This window comes from Heterodontus francisci, chromosome 18, assembly GCF_036365525.1.
Source record: "Heterodontus francisci isolate sHetFra1 chromosome 18, sHetFra1.hap1, whole genome shotgun sequence".
NCBI classification, from domain to species: Eukaryota; Metazoa; Chordata; class Chondrichthyes; order Heterodontiformes; family Heterodontidae; genus Heterodontus; species Heterodontus francisci.
In genome coordinates this window covers 45,738,536-45,760,360 of record NC_090388.1, presented here as the reverse complement: position 1 = coordinate 45,760,360, position 21,825 = coordinate 45,738,536, and the positions used below count along the sequence as shown (strand labels likewise).

Below are 21,825 nucleotides of genomic sequence, written 5' to 3'. Positions count from 1 at the left end.
TAGACTAATACCTGGAATGGGCAGGCAGAAAGGTTGGACAGTCTAGGTTTGTATCTGCTGGAATTTAGAAGAGTAAGAGGTGACTTGATTGAAACATATAAGATTCTGAGGGTTCTTGACAGGGTGGATGTGGAAAGGATGTTCTCCCTTGTGGGAGAATCTAGAACTAAGGGTCACAGTTTAAAAATAAGGGGTTGTCCATTTAAGACAGAGATAAGGAGAAAATTTTTCTCTCAAATGGTCATGAGTCTTTGGAATTCTGTTCCTCAAAAGGCAGTCGTGGCGGAGTCTTTGAATATTTTTAAAGCAGAGGTACATAGATTCTTGATAAGCAAGGGGGTGGAAGGTTGTTAGGGGCAGGTGGAAATGTGGTGTAATCAGTTCAACCATGTACTTATTGAATGGCAGAGCAGGCTTGAAGGGCCGAGTGGCCTACTCCTACTCCTAGTTCATATATGTTTGTATATGCCTTGTAGATGGTGCACCGGCATTGGGGAGACAGGAGGTGAGTTACCCGCTGCAGAATTCCCAGCCTCTGACCTGTTCTTGTAGCCACGGTATTTATGTGGCTGGTCCACTTTAGTTTTTGGTCACTGGAAACCCCCAGGATGTTGGTGGGGAATTCAGTGATGGTAATGCCATTGAACATCAAGGGAAGATGGTTAGATTCTCTCTCATTTGAGATGGTTATTGCCTGGCACTTCTGTAGCGCAAATGTTACTGCCACTTACCAGCCCAAGCCTGGATGTTTTCCAGGTCTTGTTGCATATGGACATGGGCTGCTTCAGTATTTGAGGAGTCGCAAATGGTGCTGAACGTTGGTCAATCATCAGCGAACATCCCCACTTCTGACCTTCTGATGGAGGGAAGGTCATTGATGAAGCAGCTGAAGATGGTTGAGCCTAGGACACTACCCTGAGGATTTCATCAGTGATGTCCTGGGACTGAGATGATTGACCTCCAACAACCACAACCTTTGTGCTGGGTATGACTCCAACCAACGGAGTGTTATCCCCCTGATTCTCATTGACTCCAGCTTTGCTCGGGCTCCTTGATGCCACACTCAGTCAAATGCTGCCTTGATGTCAAGGGCAGTCACTCTCACCTCACCTCTTGAGTTCAGCTCTTTTGTCCATATTTGAACCAAGGCTGTAATAAGGTCAGGAGCTGAGTGACCCTGGCGGAACCCAAACATGAGCGTCAGTGACCAGGTTGTTACTGAGCAAGTGCCGCTTGATAGCACTGTCAATGACCCCTTCCGTCACTTTGCTGATGATCGGGAGTAGACTGATAGGGTGGTAATTGACCGGGTTGGATTTGTCCTACTTTTTGTGTACAGGACATACCTGGGCAATTTTCCACATTGCTGGGTAGATGCCAGTGTTGTAGCTGTACTGGAACAGCTTAGCGAGGGGTGCGGCTTGTTCTGGAGCACAGGTCTTCAGTACTATTGCCGGAATGTTGTCCGGGCCCAGTGCCTTCAGTCGTTTTTTGATATCACATGTGGTGAATCGGATTGGCTGAAGACCGACATCTGTGATGCTGGGGACCTCAGGAGGGGACCGAGATGGATCATCCACTCAGCACGTCTGGCTGAAGATGGATGCAAACGCTTTAGGCTTGTCTTTTGCACTGATGTGCTGTGCTCCCCCAGCATTGAGGATGGGGATATTTGTAGAGCCTCCTCCTCCTGTCAGTTGTTTTATTGTCCACCACGATTCACGACTGGATGTGGCTGGACTGCAGAGCTCGGATCTGATCCGTTGCTTGTGGGATCACTTAGCCCTGTCTATTGCACGCAGCTTCTGCTGTTTGGCATGCAAGTAGTCCTGTGTGGTAGCTTCACCAGGCTGACAACTCATTTTCAGGTATGCCTGGTGCTGCTCCTGGCATTCCCTCCTGCACTGTTCTTTGAACCAGGGTTGGGCCCCAGATTGATGGTAACGGTAGAGTGGGGGATATGCCAGACCATGAGGTTACAGGTTGTGGTTGAATACAATTCCGCTGCTGCTGATGGCCCACAGCACCTCATGGATGCCCAGTTTTGAGTTGCTAGATCTGTTCAAAATCTATCCCATTTAGCGCGGTGGTAATGCCACACAACACAATGTTTTTTCACCTTGTTCGTTCCCTAACCACCTGCCGCAGACTCAGTCTAACAGCATTATCCTTTAGGACTCGTTAGCTCTGTCAGTAGTTGTGCTACCAAGCCACTTTTGATGAACATTGAAGTCCCAATCAGAGAATACATTCTATGCCCTTGCCACCCCCATTGCTTCCTCCATGTGGTGTTCAACCTGGAGGAGTACTGAGGGGAGGTGGTAGGTTGTAATCAGCAGAAGGTTTCCTTGCCCATGTTTGGCCTGAGTCCATGAGACTTCATCGGATCTGGAGTTGATGTTGAGGACTCCCAGGGCAACTCCCTCCCGACTGTATACCACTGTGCCGGCACCTCCACTGGGTCTGTCCTGCCGGTGGGTCAGGACACATCCGGGGATTGTGATGGCGGCGTCTGGCACATTGTCTGTAAGATATGATTCTGTGCGCATGACTATGTTAGGCTGTTGCTTGACTAGTCTGTGGGACGGCTCTTCCAACTTTGGCAGAAGCCCCCAGATGTTAGTAAGGAGGATTTTGCAGTGTTGACAAGGCTGGGTTTGCCATTATCGTTTCTGGTGCCTTGGTCGATGCTGGGTGGTCCACCCGCTTTCAGTGCTTTTCAGACTTTGTAGCAGTTTGATACAACTGAATGACTTGCTAGGCCATTGGAGAGGGCATTTCAGAGTCAACCACATTGCTGTGAGTCTGAACTCACCTAGAGGCCAGACCAGGTAAGGATGGCAGATTTCCTTCCCCAAAGGACATTCGTGAACCAGATGTGTTTTTGCAATAATCAGCAATGGTTTCATGATCACCACTAGCCTAGCTTTTTAATTCCAGATTTTTATTAATTGAATTCAGATTCCACCAGCTGCCGTGGTAGGATTGAAACCCATGTCCCTGGAGCATTAGCTTGGGGTTCTGGGTTACTAGTCTAGTGACATTGCTACTATGTCACCACCTGCCCGCATAGTCTGTCAATGATGGTGGAAACAATGGAAAAATTTGAGGTGGTCAATTAAGAGTAGCACAGTATGAAATTTCACTGGCTTGGCATTAAAGCATTTTTGTGCATGGTTCCTGATTTCCATGAATTCTGATTTTAAATGATTCATCCTGTTTCAAATTTTTCTTGCAAGTTTTAGAATATTGTGTTGATTTTTTAAAAAAGAAACACAACTGAATGCACCTTTGGCCACTTAAAGAGCCAAGTATTGTCCTTCTAATCATTTGGAGTTGTTCCCTAATTGCTGGAACAAACCCATAAAATGTAGTTTTTTTAAAAACTCTGGTAATATCACTCTGTTCTACTAATTCACTTTAGCTAAAGCCAAATTTCTGGTTTGAATAAAAAAAACCACTAATAAAATAATATTAGAATAAGTATTGAAGCAAAATACTGCAGATACTGGAATTTGGAAATAAAAACAGAAAATGCTGGCAATACTCAGCAGGTCTGGCAGCATCTATGGAGAGAGAAACAAAGTTAACGCTTCAGGCCAATGATCTTTTTGTCTGACCTGAAACATTAACTCTGTTTCTTGGTTCACAGATACTGCCAGAATAAGTCTTTCTAGATTGATTTTTATTGAAATAGGCAGTGGGAGCGCAAACAAAGTAATACTTCTGACTGCAAAAGGGAGACTTCAGGAAAAAAAAGAACTTGCATTCTTATAGCATCTTATCATGGCTTCATGATGTCAAAGAGTAAGGTCTTACAAGCAGCAAATGGATAAATGGCCAGTTCATGTGCTTTTGGTGATCTTGGTTGATCTGAGAATGTTAGCCAGGATATCAAGAGAACTTTCAGCTCTTTGAGAACTGTTATGTGTTTTTTAATATCCACCTAAGCAGTCCGACAGATGGGGCCCTTAGTTTAACAGTTCATCCGAAAGACAGTACTCCCACCAATACAGCACTTCCTCAGTACTGCGGTAAAGGGTCAGCCTAGATAATATGCTCAAATCTTCACCTTTTTTTGGGATAATTGTCTTACCATCCTTATAATTTTGATTACGAGACCACAGTTCCAGCTTCATTGCCTGATGTCTATTCCTGCACTCCCACACGTCTTGTCAATGCTCCTGTGTGTCCTCCACAATGCTTCCATTGCTCCCCTTCAATCTCTTCCACCTGCTCACTCTCTGTGTCCACTTTAGACATACCTTCACTTCCCTCATTGCCTTTCCTTTTCTCCCTTCTCCTTTTTGCCAGTGAAGATCAAAGCGAGATGGCTGGATGTTCCGTTATTCCAGATGGTCATTACGTGGCACACACATTACCTGCCACTTGTTAGTCAAAAGCTTGGCTTGCTGTCCAATTCCTGCTGTTAAAAGCCTGCTTTGCTGTCTCGGTCAATCAACAACAGCAATGGCTATCAATTATATCGTGCCTTTAACATAAGGCTGTTTACGCTGGAAAGTGGCGGCACTCTCCCTCCTTTGCCTGATATCCTGCAGCAGAATCTGAACTGCTGTGATGAGAAATGTCTTGCTGAAAATTGTATAATTGAGGTGCTATTGTCAGGACAGTAGACTTTGGGAACTGGAATATCATTAACAGTGATAGTCATAAAATTCTAAATATAGTATCAACTGTACATGCTAGTTTAAGTTCTGTGAGATTCTGTTTAGCAGTCCTGCCAAGTAGTAATCTGATTTTTTTTAAATTCCAAAAGTTGACTGTAAAGAACTTAGCAAAATGAAGGATATATGTTCTGTCATGGTTCTGATAGGAATTTTTAGCTTGCAGTCATTATGATAGAAAACTTTTTGTCGTATATTTGAGAATCAAATCTTATATTTAAAGTGTTTTTAAGCATTGGAAATTATGAACTAGTGAAATGCAATATGTTCAGTAGTCCTTTTTTAAAAATGCCGTATATACTGAAATAGGCGCCATCTTCTATTACAGCAACATGAATTTATATACTGTACCTCACAAATAAGAACGTCTTAGAGTGCTAAATAAATTAACTTGTGGAAAATGAGGTGCTCAGCGGAGCTGGCTATATTTATTTTTTAAAATTTTTTATTTAGAGATACAGCACTGAAACAGGCCCTTCGGCCCACCGAGTCTGTGCCGACCATCAACCACCCATTTATACTAATCCTATACTAATTCCATATTCCTACCACATCCCCATCTGTGCCTATATTTCCCTACCACCTACCTATACTGGGGGCAATTTATAATGGCCAATTTACCTAACAACCTGCAAGTCTTTGGAATGTGGGAGGAAACCGGAGCACCCGGAGGAAACCCACGCAGACACAGGGAGAACTTGCAAACTCCACACAGGCAGTACCCAGAATTGAACCCGGGTCCCTGGAGCTGTGAGGCTGCGGTGCTAACCACTGCGCCACTGTGCCGCCCTAATAAACTATTAAAATTAAATTGGAGTGCTGCAGAAGTGGAGTTCATTTGTTAAACTGTATCTTTTGTAAATAAATTGTTTTATTTGAATGTATGTGGAAAAAGTATCATTTGTTAATTGGAAGATACTGCCCATCTTCATAAAACTATTACATCCTTGTAATAGTGTGCATCTTTTCTGTTCTTCAGCTCTGTGAAGCATCATGTTTGAAGTTATATTCACTTTTCCTGAGCATATTCCTTTTTAGCCAAGAGTTGAAGTGTTCAGATGACAGGTTGAATTTTTTTGGTTTGCTGTTGATTATTTCATGCCCATCATTTGAATTTTTTATAAACTTGAAGTGATGTGCAGTAATCTAATTCATGACTTCTGAGGGCCTGAATCATCCTAATCACAGACTACTATGTGGTCAATTTTAAGTTTCATAAACATAAATAAAAATGATTGAAAAAATTATTGCTGTTTTAACACTAGTAGTATGGCTCCCAAAAATTCAGTCTGTATACTTATGGAGGGTACCTTAGCTATTAATCTGCTTCAGTTTAATTACAGCAGTTGGATTCAATGGGTTAGCAAAAGACAAATTATTTATATTAATTTGTTCAAGAAAAGTTATTTAATATTGGGGATGAGCAAGAAATGCCCTAACCATTCCCCAAAATCCATCCTTTCTGTGAAGGAGTGTCACTAATTTCGCCAGTTATCCTGAGTTTGAATAATTCGCTTACTTCCTGTCCAACAGTTAATCTTCAGCATATGTGTAAAAGCCTGTTTCAGAATCCTAAAGTGCTGTAACCAACTGTGTTTTTCATAATTCTAGGTACATGTATTGGACAGATTGGGGAGAAGTACCAAAGATAGAACGAGCTGGAATGGATGGTACAACGCGATCAATCTTAATTGACAATAACATTTACTGGCCAAATGGGCTGACTTTGGATTATGAAGAAAAAAAATTATACTGGGCAGATGCGAAACTGAGCTTCATTCACCGATCAAACTTTGATGGAAGTTTCCGGTAGGTGTTTCCAAAAAGAGGAAAACATGAAGTCAAATTCTCTGTTTGGATATGTAGTTATCGAGGCCGAACAGTTGGAGTTATCATGACACATCTATTGAAGTATGCAGTTCAGCAGTTGGAACTCTTCACTTCATTTAATAGACGACATGTCCTTTTACTTCCTTTAAAAGAGGGCTTCCAGCAAACATTTTCCATGTTATGCTAAAGAGGACTATAAACCTGGTAGCACAGATGCGTTAATACAGAAATACAGAATTTCAATGGGAAGAATTTAAGAATGGAATATGAGATCTGAATAGTCATGAATCATAGAATGATTGTAGTATGGAAGGAGACTGTTTGGTCTGTTGTGTCTGTGCTGGCTGTCTGCAAGAGCAACTCACCTAGGTACCCTTCCCCCGTCTTTTCCCGTAGCCCTGCAAACTTTTTCTCTTCAGATAATTATCCAGTTCTTTTTCAAAGGCCTCGATTGAATATGCCTCTACCATGCTCTCAAGCAGTGCAATTCAGATCCTAAACACTCGCTACATTTAAAAAAAAAGTTTTTCCTCATGTTGCCGTTGCTTCTTCTGACGATCACCTTAAATTGGTGTCCTCTGGTGCAGGAACCTTCCGCCAATGGGAACAGTTTCTCCCTATCTACTCTGTTCAGACCCCTCGGTTTTGCACACCTCTATCAAATCTCCTCTTAATTGGCTCTTCTCCAAGGAGAGCAACCCCAGCTTTTCCAATCTATCCACACAACTGAAGTTTCCTCATTCCTGGGACCATTCTTGTGAATCTTTTCTGCACCCTCTCTAATGCCTTCACATCCTTCCTCAGTGAATTAAATGTAGTACGCATTGAAAACACCGCATAACTGGTGAGAACCCTACACTGGTAATATATTAATTGTGTAAAGGATAGAGAGGGTCAAGAGTTTCTCAAGTGTGTTGAGGAGAATTTCCTACATCAGTATGTTTCCAATCCAATGAGGAATTGTTGGATCTGGTTCTGGGGAATGAAATGGGTTAAGTGAATCAAGTGTCAGTCGGGAAACATTTAGGGGACAGTGATCATAACTTCAAAATTAGTAGGTTAGCTATGAAAAGGGACAAGGAGCAATCCAAAATAATAATTAATTGGGGGAGAGCCAGCCCAGAACTGGACACAATACTCCAGTTGAGGCCGAACCAGAGTTTTATACAGGTGTCTCATAACTTCCTTCCTTTTGTACTCTGTGCCCCTATTTATAAAGCTCAGGATCCCATTTATTAACCGCTTTCTCAGCCTGCCGTGAAACCTTCAATGATTTGTGCACATATACCCCCAGGTCCCTCTGCTCCTGCACCCACTTTAGCATTGTACCTTTTAATTCATATTGCCTCTCCTCATTCTTCATACCAAAGTGTATCACTTCACACTTTTCTGCATTAAATTTCATCTGCCGCTTGTCTACCCAGTCTGTCTGTCCTCTTGAAGTTTATCACTATCTTCCTCACAGTTCACAATACTGCCAAAATTTGTGTCATCTGCAAATTTTGAAATTGTGCCCTGTACATCCAAGTCTAGGTCATTAATATATATCAAGAAAAGCAGGGGTCCCAACACCGACCCCTGGGGAACCCCACTATATACCTTCCACCAGTGCGAAAAAGAACAGTTTACAACTACTCTGTTTCCTGTCACTCAGCCAATTTTGTATCAATGCTGCTACTGTCCCCTTAATCCATGGGCTTTAACTTTGCTGACAAGCCTGTTATGTGGCTTTTTATCAAATGCCTTTTGGAAGTCCATGTACACCACATCAATCACATTACCCTCATCAACCCTTCTGTTTCCTCATTAAAAAAACTCAAGCAAGTTAGTTAAACACAATTTGCCCTAAACAAATCCATGCTGACTTTCCTTAGTTAATCCACATTAGTCCAAGTGACCAGTAATTTTGTACAGAATTATAATTTCTGAAAGCTTTCCCACCACTGAGGTTGAACTTACTGGCCTGTAGTTGCTGGGCTTATCCTTAAACCATTTTTTTGAACAAGGTTGTAAATTTGCAATTCTCCAGTCCTCTGGCACCACTGCTATATATAAGGAGGATTGAAGGATTATGGTCAGTGCATCTGCAATTTCCACCCTTACTTACCTCACTAGCCTTGGATGCATCTGATCAGTCCTGGTGACGTATCAACTTTAAGTGCAGCCAGTCTATTTTATACTTCCTCTTTATCAAATTTTAGCCCATCCAGTGTCTCAACTACTACCTCTTTCACCATAACTTGGGCAGCATCTTCTTCCTTGGTACTCATTTAGTACCTCTATGCATAAATCCCTTTTTAGGTCCCTAATCGGCCTCACTCCTCCTTTGACCACCCTTTTATTATTTATATGTCTGTAGAAGACCTAAAAAGGGATTTATGGGCTACTTTTATAGAGGATCTAGTTCGGGTACAGTAGGATTCCCTTTTATGTTAGCTGCCAGTCTCTTTGCATACTCTGTCTTTGTTTCTCTTATTTGTTTTTTCACTTCCACTCTGAACCTCCTTTATTCAGCCTGGATCTCAGTTGTATTATCCAGCTGATATCTGTCATATGTACCCTTTTTCTGTTGATCTTGCACTCTATTTCTCTCATCAGCCAAGAAACTCTGGATCTGTTTGCCCAACCTTTACTGCTTGTGGAATGTACCTTGACTGTACCCGAACTAGATCCTCTATAAAAGTAGTCCATTGTTCAGTTACAATTTTGCCTGCCAATCTTTGAATCCAATTTACTTGGGGCTGGCCCTCCCCCAATTAATTATCTTTATTTTGGATTGCTCCTTGTCCCTTTTCATAGCTAACGTATTAATTTTGAAGTTATGATCACTGTCCCCGAAATGTTTCCCGACTGACACTTGATTCACTTAACCCATTTCGTTCACCAGAACCAGATCCAACAATTCCTCCTTCCTCATTGGATTGGAAACATACTGATGTAGGAAATTCTCCTGAACACACTTGAGAAACTCTTGACCCTCTCCTATCCTTTACACAATTATTATAATTTTACCAGTGCAGGGTTATCACCAGTTATGCGGTGTTTTCAATGTGTACTAAATTTAATTCACTGATCGAATTTAGATAACTTTTTACAAATTTGTAAGTCAAAAAGCAGCCTAATTATATGAACATGGCTGTTATTTTATTTGTATGTATAAGCAAGGGTTTACTTTCCGGTTACCCACCATGCTGACTTTCAATTTTTTAAAAATAATGCCAAGAGATAAATGGTTTTAATGAGCACAAAAATATAGCTGTGCTGTTGTAACAAGGCATTGAAATTAATCAAATTGGAAGCCTTACACCAGGTGTCTGTTTGCGACCTGTTTTTTCAGTGTGGACGAGTGATGTATTCAGCTCATAAAATAATGCTTTGTATTTGGTGAAAGTGACTTGTGACACTTCATGTGTCTCGCCCTAATTGTTCCACGTAGACCTGTTTAATAATGAGTGATGAACCTGAAGTCAAAGTTTGAGTTTGGTCTAGTTGGCATTTAAAAAAAATCCACTTTTGTAAGATACCCATTTGCAACATATCGGGGCAGAAAGCTTTTGAATTCTACAATTTGTTTTCCATAATGATGACAGCTGAGTACTTTGGCTGGAGCCACAGGGAAAAGAGGTCGATCATTTCCAAAATGGAATGGTTGTGGCTAACTTCAGTGCTTAGTTGGCATCTGAAAGTCATTCAGTGCATATGCTTTCATATGGTTTGAGGCAGTCACATTTCTGCCATTTTGTTTTTTTGTCCTGAGTAGGTCAGAGAAGATGGTCTTCCATTTCCATTGCTCTTCAATATCCAAACTTGAGATTTGAATAAACCTGTGGAACTTACTTGTATGAACACAGATCTGTACTGGTTTACAGTCAAAGGTGAAAATAGTGTGGTCTTGCTTTCAAACATCTTAAAAATTACGCACTGCTATGTTTGAATAATTTTAGAGTTTAACACTCTTTAAACATTCCTTCATGTAAGCATTTTTTGTATTTATTCGTTTGTGGGATGTGCGCGTCACTGGCTAGGCCAGCATTAATTGCCCTTGAGAAGGTGGTGGTGAGCTGCCTTTTTGAACAACTGCAGTTCTTGGGGTGTAGGTACACCAACAGTGCTGTTAGGAAGGGAGTTCCAGGATTTTGACCCAGCGGCAGTGAAAGAACGGCGATATAGTTCCAAGTTAGGATGGTGTGTGGCTTGGAGGTGAACTTGCAGGTTGGTGGTGTTGCCATGCAGCTGCTGCTCTTGTCCTTCTAGGTGGTAGAGGTCGCAGGTTTGGAAGGTGCTGCCAAAGGAGCCTTGGTGAGTTGCTGCAGTGCATCTTATAGATGGTATGCACTGCTGCCACTGCGCATCGGTGGTAGAGGGAGTGCATGTTGATGTTGGATGGGGTGCCAATCAAGTGGGTTGCTATGTCTTGGATGGTGTTGAGCTCCTTGTGTGTTGTTGGAGCTACATCCATCCAGGCAAGTGGAGAATATTCCATCACACTCCTGACTTGTGCCTTATGGATGGTGGACAGGCAATGGGGGGGACAGGCGCTGAGTCACTCACTGCAGAATTCCCAGCTTCTGACCTGCTCTTGTAGCCACAGTATTTATGTAGCTGGTCCAGTTCAGTTTCTGGTCAATGGTAAACCCCAGGATGTTGATGGTGGGGGATTCAGCGATGGTAATGCCATTGAACATCAAGGGGAGATGGCTGGACTCTCTCCTATTTGAGATGGTCATTACCTGGCACTTCTGTGGCGCAAATGCTACTTGCCACATCAGCCCAAGCCTGGATGTTGTCCAGGTCTTTCTATATATGGACATGAGATGCTTTAGTATCTGAGGAGTCGCGAATGGTGCTGAACATTGTGCAATCATCAGCGAACATCCCCACTTCTGACCTTTATGATGAAGCAGCTGGAAATGGTTGAGCCTCGGACACTACCCTGAGGAACTCCTACAGTGAATGGAATTGAGATGATTGACCTCCAACAACCACAACCATCTTCCTTCGCACTAGGTACGACTCCAACCAGTGGAGTGTTTTCCCCCTGATTCCCATTAACTGCAGTTTTTGCTTGGGTTCCTTGATGCCACACTCTGTCAAATGCTGCCTTGATGTCAAAGGCAGTCACTCTCACCTCGCCTTTTGAGCTCTTTTTTGTCCTTATTTGGACCAATGCTGTAATGAGGCCAGAAGCTGAGTGACCCTGGTGGAACCCAAACTGAGTGTCAGTGAGGCAGGTTATTTTTATTTATTTAGAGATACAGCACTGAAACAGGCCCTTCGGCCCACTGAGTCTGTGCCGACCAACAACCACCCATTTATACTAACCCTACAGTAATCCCATATTCCCTACCACCTACCTACACTAGGAGCAGTTTACAATGGCCAATTTACCTATCACCTGCAAGTCTTTGACTGTGGGAGGAAACTGGAGCACCCGGCGAAAACCCACGCGGTCACAGGGAGAACTTGCAAACTCCACACAGGCAGTACCCAGAATCGAACCCGGGTCCCTGGAGCTGTGAGGCTGCGGTGCTAACCACTGCGCCACTGTGCCGCTTGACAGCACTGTTAATGACCCTTTCCATTGCTTTGCTGCTGATCGGGTGTAGACTCATAGGGCGGTAGTTGGCCAGGTTGGATTTGTCCTGCATTTTGTGCACAGGACATACCTGGACAATTTTCCACATTGCTGGGTCAATGCCAGTGTTGTAGCTGTACTGGAACAGCTTGGCTCGGGGCGCGGCTAGTTCTGGAGTGCAAGGCTTCAGTACTATTGCCAGAATGTTGTCAGGGCCCAAATCCTTTGCAGTATCCAGTGCCTTCAGTCATTTCTCTATCACATGGAGTGATGCTGGGGACTTCAAGAGGCTGAGATGGATCAACCATTTGGCAATTCTGGCTGAAGATGGATGCAAATGCTTCGGCCTTGTCTTTTACACTGATGTGCTGGGCTCCCCCATCCTTGAGGATGGGGATATTTGTGGATCCTCCTCCTCCTGTCAGTTGTTTAATAGTCCACCACCACTCACGACTGCATGTGGCAGGACTGCAGAGCTTAGATCTGATCTGTTGGTTGTTGGATCGCTTATCCCTGCCTATCGCACACTGTTTCTGCTGTTTGGCAAGCAAGTAGTCCTATGTTGTAGCTTCACGAGGCTGATGCCTCATTTTTAGGTATGCCTGGTGCTGCTCCTGGCTTGTCCTCCTGCACTTTATTGAACCAGGGTTGGTCTCTTGGCTTGATGGTGATAGTAGAGTGGGGGATATGCTGGGCCATAAGGTTACAGATTGTGGTTGAATACAATTCTGCCCACAGCACCTCATGGATGCCCAGTTTTGCATTGCTAGATCTGTTCAAAATCTATCCCATTTAGCATGGTGGTAGTGCCAAACAACATGATCCTCAATGTGAAGATGAGACTTTGTCTCCAGAAGGATTGTGCGGTGGCTTCTCCTACCAATACTGTCATGGACAGATGCATTGTCAACAGGTAGATTGGTGAGGACGAGGTCAAGCATGGTTTTTCCCTCTTGTCGGTTCCCTCACCACCTGCAGCAGACCCAGTCAAGCATATTTTTCCCTCTTGTTGGTTCCCTCACCACCTGCTGCAGACCCAGTCTAGCAGTTACATCCTTTAGGATGCGGCCAGCTTGGTCAGTAGTGGTGCTACTGAGCCACACTTGATGACAGACATTGAAGTCCCCACCCAGAGTACATTTTGTGCCTTTGCTACCCTCATTGTTTCTTCCAGTTGGTGTTCAACATGGAAGAGTACTGATTCATCAGCTGAGGAAGGGCGGTCAGTGGTAATCAACAGGAGGTTTCCTTGCCTATGTTTGACCTGATGCCATGAGTCTTCATGGGGTCCGGAGTGGGGGCTGAGGACTCACCGGGCAACTCGCTCCCTACTGTATACCACTGTCCCGCCACCTTTGGTGGGTCTGTTTTGCTAGTGGGACAGGATGTACCCAGGGATGGTGATGGTGGTGTCTGGGACATTATCTGTAAGGTATGATTCCATGAGTATGACTATGTCAGGCTGGTGCTTGACTCGTCTGTGGGACAGCTCTCCCGCTCTTCCAACTTTGGCACAAGCCCCCAGATGTTCCTAAGGAGGACTTTGCAGGGTTGGGTTTGCCGTTGTTGTTTCTGGTGTCTAGGTCGATGCTGAGTGGTCCATCTGGTTTCATTCCTTTTGCATTCCCTTGAGTTTAGAAGGGTTAATGGGTGATTTATTTTTTTGGAGGTATTTAAAATGATAGAGATTCAATAGGATAGATGGAAAGAAACTATTTTTTAGTGGAGGAATCCAGAACAAGAGGGCACAATCTTAGAATTGGAGCTAGGTCATTTCGGAGTGAAATCGCAAAGCACTTTTTCATGCAAAGGAAATTTGGAATTTGCTGCTCAAATGTCTGTGGATGTTGGGTCAGTTGAAATTTTCAAGAATGTGTCATAGATATTTGTTGGGTAGGGGTATCGAGAAACTTGAAGCAAGGGCAGGTAAATAGAATTGCAATGCAGATCAGCCGTAATTAGAACAGCTTTGAGGGCTGAATGCCCTTCACCTGAACCTAGGTTCCCATGAATTAGTTAATGTGAGTTCTGGCTTCTAAAACTGTTTACATTTTATGTGGATGCCGTTCGGCTGTTTTTTTTAATAACGGGTGGGGGGTCACTGATCACTCAGATTTAATTATATGCTTGCCTTATATAATCCCACCCCTCCCTGCAAAATTAAGCATTGGGCTAGAAACATAGAAACAACCAATTGCATACAGACTAACTATGTGTGTGAGCCATTCATTTGGATGGAAAACGGGAAGAAGAATGCAAAATATAAACTGAGTAAAAGGATGGAGAATATAGTGGGAGAAGACGACTAATAGAGGAAGAAACGCAAGATAAAAACAAGAGAATAGCATTGGATAATAAAAACCACCAAAGTATGATGCAACTAGTATGAAGATAATTTCTTGATTGCAATATCTACATCTGAGGCAGAGAGCTTTACTTATGAAATGTTTTCAGACACTTCCAGACTGCAGGGCTTTTTCTTCATTTGGGAGGAGAGAGGGGGGGGGTGGGGGGAGAGGGAAGGAAGACCAATTGAAAATTGTACAGATAATAGGGTTAGCTTTGCCATCAGAAATAGTGGCTGATTCTTATGTAGAACATGACAACCTAAAAAGCGTGTACTGAATCAGATGAATGCTCAATACGGAGTATATATTCTAAAACTTAATCGTTAGTTTATTTTTACAGTCCTATCTTGTTTAAAACCGACTCAAAGGGAAGATATATTCTTACTTGTGGCTGCATTTAGCAATTATACTGCAGCAATCATGGCTCCATAAAATTGCATCTTTTTTGGTATTATCGTGATCCAAAAATCATCTTTGGTCATCCACGAATAGCATTTTACAAAATGTCTGTTTTTGCGTACTGTTACCTTTTACCATATTTGAGTGAGTAACTGCAGTGTTCTCACAATTTTGTGTACAGTTTTGGTCGTCTGACCTACGGAAGGATATACTTGCCATAGAGGGAGTGCAAAGGAGGTTCACCAGACTAATCCCTGGGATGGTGGGATTGTCTTATGAGGAGTCGTTGAGGAAACTGGGCCTGTATTCTCTAGAGTTTTAGTTTTTTTTTAGTTTAGAGATGCAGCACTGAAACAGGCCCTTCGGCCCACCGAGTCTGTGCCGACCATCAACCACCCATTTATACTAATCCTACACTAATTCCATATTCCTACCACATCCTCACCTGTCCCTATATTCCCCTACCACCTACCTATACTAGGGGCAATTTATAATGGCCAATTTGCCTATCAACCTGCAAGTCTTTGGCATGTGGGAGGAAACCGGAGCACCCGGAGGAAACCCACGCAGACACAGGGAGAACTTGCAAACTCCACACAGGCAGTACCCAGAATTGAACCCGAGTCTCTGGAGCTGTGAGGCTGCGGTTCTAACCACAGTGCCATTGAAACTTTAAAAATTCTTACAGGGCATGACCAGGTGCATGTAGATTGGAGGTTTCACCTGGCTGGTGAGTCTAAAGCCAGGGGACATAGTCTCAGAATAAGGGGTAGGCCATTTAAGACTGAAATGAGGAGGAATTCTCTACCCCAGAGGACTGTGGAAGCTCAATCATTGAGCATGTTCAAGACCGAAATGGGTAGATATCTGGATACTAATGACATCAAGGGATCTAGGGATAGTGGGGGAAAGTGACATTGAGGTAGATGATCAGCCATGATCTAATTGATTAGTGGAGCAGGCTCAAAGGGCTGAATGGCCTATTCCTGCTCCGATGTTCCTAATTTTAGATCCGTGTTCGGTAAAGGATCAGTTAATATCAGCTGCCTTTCAAAATATCAAGGGCCACCTCTGTTGCCTAAAACTCTCGTTAAATTTTTGCACAAAGGCATCAATATGGGTTCAACAAAAATTACAACATAGTACAATCACAAATCTAAAGTGAAGGAAGAACTTGTATTTATATAGCATTTTTCATGATCTCTGGACAACCCACGATGTTTCACAACTGGGGAAGTATGTTTGAAGTGTCATCACTTCTGTCATGTAGGGAAGCATACTGACTCTTTAATTGTGGCAAAATTTAACAGTATATTGAAAGAACTGTTCATTCATGAGCATGCACAATCAAGATCTGGATTTATTGTGCTTTAAAAGGATCTTCTATTTACTGTAATGGCAACCACTACTGAATAATCAGTAAGACTTTGAAGTTTATACATGATTATGAAGAAGTAACTATAAAAATAAACTAGTCCTAGTGATTAAGTATTTAAACATATGCTGTGTATTGAATGCCTTCTGCAGGGTATACTTTTCCTTTTAAACAGCAGCCCACATCCTCTGTAAGAAACATACTTAAAGTTTTTTAATGGGCGTGGAGTGGAGGAGAGGGCAGTTGCATGCCACATTGGTATAGTAATGGAATTGTAGGGTTTGAGTAGGTTTCCTCAAATTTTCTCTCAGCGTTTTGATCTCAGCAGACCTATGAACAAAAGCAATGTAGAGATGCACTTTGAGCTCCATTTAAAGTGCGGGAACAGGAAGTCTGCTCAAAAACTTAGTGTACAATGCAAGGAAACAATGGGACAAAACACAAGATTGCGCAGGGATACTTAACATTATCAAGTAAATAAAGTGTAAAATTATAACAAAAATTGCTGGAAATACTCAGCAGGTTGGGTAGTTTCTGTGGAGAGAGCAACAGAGTTATCGGCTGGAATTTTACGCCACCTCAATGAGCGGGATGGTGGCGGGGGGAGTGGCGTAAAATGAAGCTGGAGGCTCCGGGAAGCTTTCCTGACGTTCTCCCGCCTCCGCCGCCCTTTATGTAGGGTGGGGGAGGGGGTGAGAGAAAAATGGCCCGCCCACCCCAGGCCAGTCAAGGCCCTTAAGTGGCCACTTAACGACCTTCGCCCGCCTCCACGCGGATTTTGCGTGTGGCAAGGGGGTGTCCTGGAGCCGGGAAAAGCTGGCTGGGAAAAACAGGCAGCTTCTCCGCATCCCGGGGTTTGGCTGGGGTGGGGGGCTTGTCTGCTTATCGGGCACAGTGTGCCTGATGGAGGGCTGCCCCCACTTCCTCCGCCCCCCCCCCCCAAACGACCACCCTTGCCTCATTGGGGCCCGACTGATTACCCCCGGCGAGGCAACCAAAACTTACCTGCCTTCTCGGCTCTCGGGCATCTTCTGTGCACGCTGGGTGCAGTCCCAGCAGTGGCCACCGCTCCTGGTGGTGCTGCTGGGACTAAGAGCTGCCAGTCCGCTGATTGGCCAGCAGCTCAATGAGGCGGGACCTCCTCCCTCCAGCGGGTGGAAGACCTGCCTCTGAACAGTTAAAGCCTGGGGACCTGTAAAAAATGGAACAGATCTCCAGGCGAGGCGGAAGCGGATTCGTCACTGAATTTTATGTCGGAAGCTGGTTCACGTCCGCCCACCGTAAAATCCAGACCATCATTTCAGGTTGATGACCTTTCATCAGAACTCTGCTTGACCTGCTGGGTATTGCCACTATGTTCTGCTTTTATTTCAGATGTCCGGTATCTGCGTTATTTTGCTTTTGCTTAAAAGTAGAAGTGTATTGGTTCTAAAATGGGAGTTCACTGTGGTTTAGCAGTGTCAAGCTTGAGTTAGTTTACTTATCCTGTCACTAAATATTTATGTAAGAGTCTTAAAGTAATGTTATGGTAATAGTCTATCTGGTAGATTAGTCAATGGCCTAATAGGCAAAGGCTACCCAGCATAGCAGTAAGCTATACAGACCAGAAGGTTCCAGGTTTGAACCCCAATCTGTGCTGAGCTGGTTGACTTGAGTTAGAGCAGCAATTGTATTACACATGACTAGAGAACCTCTGGTTGAGCTAGAGGGAAAATTGGTTAGAGTTTTGACTTCTTGGCTGTTCAGTGGCATTGGAAAATCTTTGTGTGCTTGGACATAAGCTGAGGATCGGGTCCCAGTGGATTGTGATGCTCCCCATAATTGAAGAACCTGCTAGCGCTAATGTTTTTTGCTCACAGTTGAAGAGTGACATTTGGATAAGTTCCTGGTGGGCGGGCAACATCAATGTAATTGTTCTGCATCGCTGGTCTGGGGTGGGGTGAGGGGTGTGGATTCTTCATAGATTCACATGATGGTTACAGCACAGAAGGAGGCCATTTGGCCCGTTGTGACCTTGTCAGCTCTCTACAAAATCAACTCACCTGGTCCCACTCCCCCACCTTTTCCCTGTAACCTACAAATTTTTTCTCATAATTATCCAGTTCTTGTTTGAAGACCTTGATTGAGATACACTCAGGCAGTGCATTCCAGATCCTAACTACTCGCTGTGTAAAAAAGTTTTTCCTCAAATCGCTGTTGCTTCTTTTGCCATTCACCTTAAATTGGTGTCTTCTGGTGTTGGATCCTTTGGTCAATGGGAACAGTTTCTCCTGATCTATTCTGTCCAGATCCCTCATGATTTTGAACATCTCGATCAAATCTCCTCTTAATCTTCTCTTCAGAGAAAACAGATTCAGCTTTTCCAATCTGTCTACATAACTAAAGTTCCTCATCCCTGGAACCGTTCTCGTGAATTTTTCTGCATCCTCTCTGATGCCTTAACATCTTTCATAAAGTGTGGTGCTCAGAACTGGGCACAGTGCTCCAGTTGAGACCAAACCAGTGTTTTATTACAGGTTTTTCATAACTTCCTTGCTTTTGTATTGCATGCCCCTATTTATAAAGCCCAGGATCCCATATTCTTTAAGAACTGCTTTCTCAACCTGCCCTGAAACCCTCAATGATTTGTGCACATATACCCCCAGGTCCCTCTGCTCCTGCATCCCCTTTAGAATTGTACTCTTTAATTCATATTGCCTCTCCTCGTTCTTCCTACCAAAATGAATCACTTCACACTTTTCTGCATTAAATTTCATCTGCCAATTGTCCGCCCATGCCACCAGCCTATGGCCTTTTGAAGTTTATTGCTATTCTCCTCACAGTTCACAATACTTCCAAGTTTTGTGCCATCCGCAAACTTTGAAATTGTGCCCTGTACAAAGAAATCTAGGTCATTAATATATATCAAGAAAAGCAGGGGTCCCAACACTGAATCCCGGGGAACCCCATTATATACCTTTCTGCAGTCTGGAAAAACAAAAGTTCACAACTGTTTCCTGTCGCTAAGCCAATTTTGTATCAATGCTGCTATTGTCCCCTTTATTCCATGGGCTGTAACTTTGCTGACAAACCTGTTATATGGCATTTTATCAAATGCCTTTTGGAAGTCCCTGTCTATCACATCAATCGCATTGCCCTCATCAATCCCTCTGTTACCTCATCAAGCAAATTAGTTAAACACGATTTTCCCACAACAAATCCATGCCGGCTTCCTTAATTAATGCGCATTTGTCCAAGTGACCATTAATTCTTGTGGTGTATGTATTAAAGTGTACTACCTTGGCCCACAGTTTTCTGAAACTGTGTTACTGGCAAGTTGTACTGAAATTTACAGCGGTCTTCCTGACAGTGAGATATGTTGAAATTTTCTGCATCTCATTAGCATACACCGGAGCATAAAAACTGCTGGAAATCAACATGAACACTTGGGGATTAAGGAAAGCAGCAAACTTATGCCATGTTTCTTCAAGTCTCTATGCATGAAAGTGAAAGTTCGAACACATCAAACCATTATTTATTCACAATATGCAGAGTACTGCAACATGGAAGTTTTTCAATTTTTCACAGAAATCATTCTGATTCCATAAAGATGCATTTAAAGGTACAGAAAAATACATTTTAGATTTCAGGAAAAATATTTTTAAAAATCACAGCCACCTGAAAAATAACTTTGGGAACCATTGCACATAAAACTTTAGACATAAATTTACAGCTTGTTCAGAACTGGTGTAAATTTGTGACAGCTGTACTTTTGAATGGGGGCAGAATTATGTTAACAGTGGAGGGTGTTAGCAGAGGTTCTGCAGAATTAGCTTTTAAAAAATCAAGGAAGTTCAGGCACAGCATAAAACTGGATGTAAATCAATTGCGTCCAAATCTTCTGCACTGAAAATGACATTGTGATGTTGTTTCAGTGCAAGTTTTTAAAAGAAATTTTGCATAATGTGCATGCTAAAATTGGTTCTGTACTGATCACATTATTGAAAAAGGCAGCTGAGTCACTCCAGGCTGCAAATGTGAATTGGAATGTAAGTTGCTTTATTTCTCCCTCCGAAAGCCACACAGGGCTTGGTGATTCGCGGGTGGGGGCAGGGAGGGACTTGATACAATTGTGGCTGGCTGTGTATGACGACACAAACACAGATACATATCTGGACTTAATTGGAGTGTTTCCAGGACTGGAACCATTTCCAAAGGATACACTGCTTGCTGCAGTTAGTCTTTAATACCTGCTGAATTTCTGATTTTGTTCCAATTCGGAAGTCCATGTGAGTGCAGTGTTCTAAAGAAAGACTCTTATTTACATAGCTCCTTTCACACCACCGGGCATCTCAAAGTGCTTTACAGCCAGTGAAGCAATTTTTGAAGTGGAGTAATGCTGGAAATGTGGAACCCAGTATGCACTGAGCAAACTCCCACAAACAGCAAATATGATATAAAAACAAAAAAATGTTGGAAATACTCAGGAGGTCTGGCAGCATCTGTGGAGAGAGAAGCAGAGTTAACAGGTCAGTGACATTTCATCAGAACTGGCAAAGGTTTGAAATTTAATAGGTTTTAAGCAAATAAAGCGAGTGTGGGGCGAAGGGTAACATAAGGGAAGGTGTTGATAGGACAGAGGGTCACAGAGACTAACTGACCAGAAGGTCATGGAGCAAAGGCAAAGGGTGAGTTAATGATTGGTGAAAGACAAAACGTTCGTGCAGAGTTGAATGATGGAATAATGAACAGCCCTGGCCAAAAGCACAAACATGAAAAAAAAGAGTGAGCAGGGACATGGTCAAAAAAAATGTTGAAGCAAACTAAAACGACATTTTTAAAAAATACTAAAAATAAAAAAGGGGGGCCAGTCATGCTCTGAAATTATTGACCTCAATGTTCAGTCCTGTTGGGTGTAGCGTACCTAATCGATAAATGAGATGCTGTTCCTCGAGCTTGCGTTGATCACTGGAACACTGCTGCAAGCCCAGGACAGAGATGTGGGCATGAGAGGAGGGGGTGTGTTGAAATGGCAAGCAACAGGAAGCTCGGTCATGTTTGCGGACTGAGTATTCCGCAAAGCGGTCACCCAATTGCCTTTGGTCTTTTGCATTATCAAATATGATAATGAGCAGATAATCTTTTTTTTTTGTGATGTTGATTGAGGGATAAATATTGGCCAGGATATCAGGGATAGCTCCCCTGCTCCTCTTCAAAGTAGTACCATTGGATCTTTTACAACCACCTGAGCAAGCACATGGGCCCATGGTTTAACGTCTCATTCAAAAGACGGCACCTCCAAAAGTGCAGTACTTCTGCAATACTACACTGGAATGTCAGCCTTGATTTTTGTGCTCAAACCCTGGAGTGGGAGCTGAACCCGCAACCTTGTGGCTGAGGTGAGATTGCTGCTAACTGAGCCACAGCTGACATGAAGTTAGAACTTTTTTTAAAACATCTATATTTCAAAATACATGTTTTTTGTGGAGTTAGCTGATCTGTGTATGGCAGGGCTGGGGAGGGGAAGAGGAGGCAAAACGGTCAAGTTTTCCTATCCAACTGAGTCCTGGAAAATGTGCAGGTGACAACAGGATTGGAACCAGGTATGAAGCTATAAATATTTAAATAGCCTGT

The 21,825-nt window shown here is 43.2% G+C and overlaps 1 protein-coding gene across 3 annotated transcripts in view; it reads left to right on the top strand.

Annotated features, from left to right (window-relative positions):
- Positions 1 to 21,825, top strand: part of lrp6 (low density lipoprotein receptor-related protein 6) — a 207,266-nt gene that overhangs the window by 101,475 nt on the left and 83,966 nt on the right. For 2 of the 3 annotated variants that reach the window (XM_068050638.1, XM_068050637.1), the window contains exon 3: positions 6,297 to 6,494. The exons of the other annotated variant lie outside the window; for it this stretch is intronic. In XM_068050638.1, the coding sequence (XP_067906739.1) occupies positions 6,297 to 6,494 (198 nt within the window). The remainder of the gene's footprint in view (positions 1 to 6,296; positions 6,495 to 21,825) is intronic. 3 annotated transcript variants of the gene reach the window in all.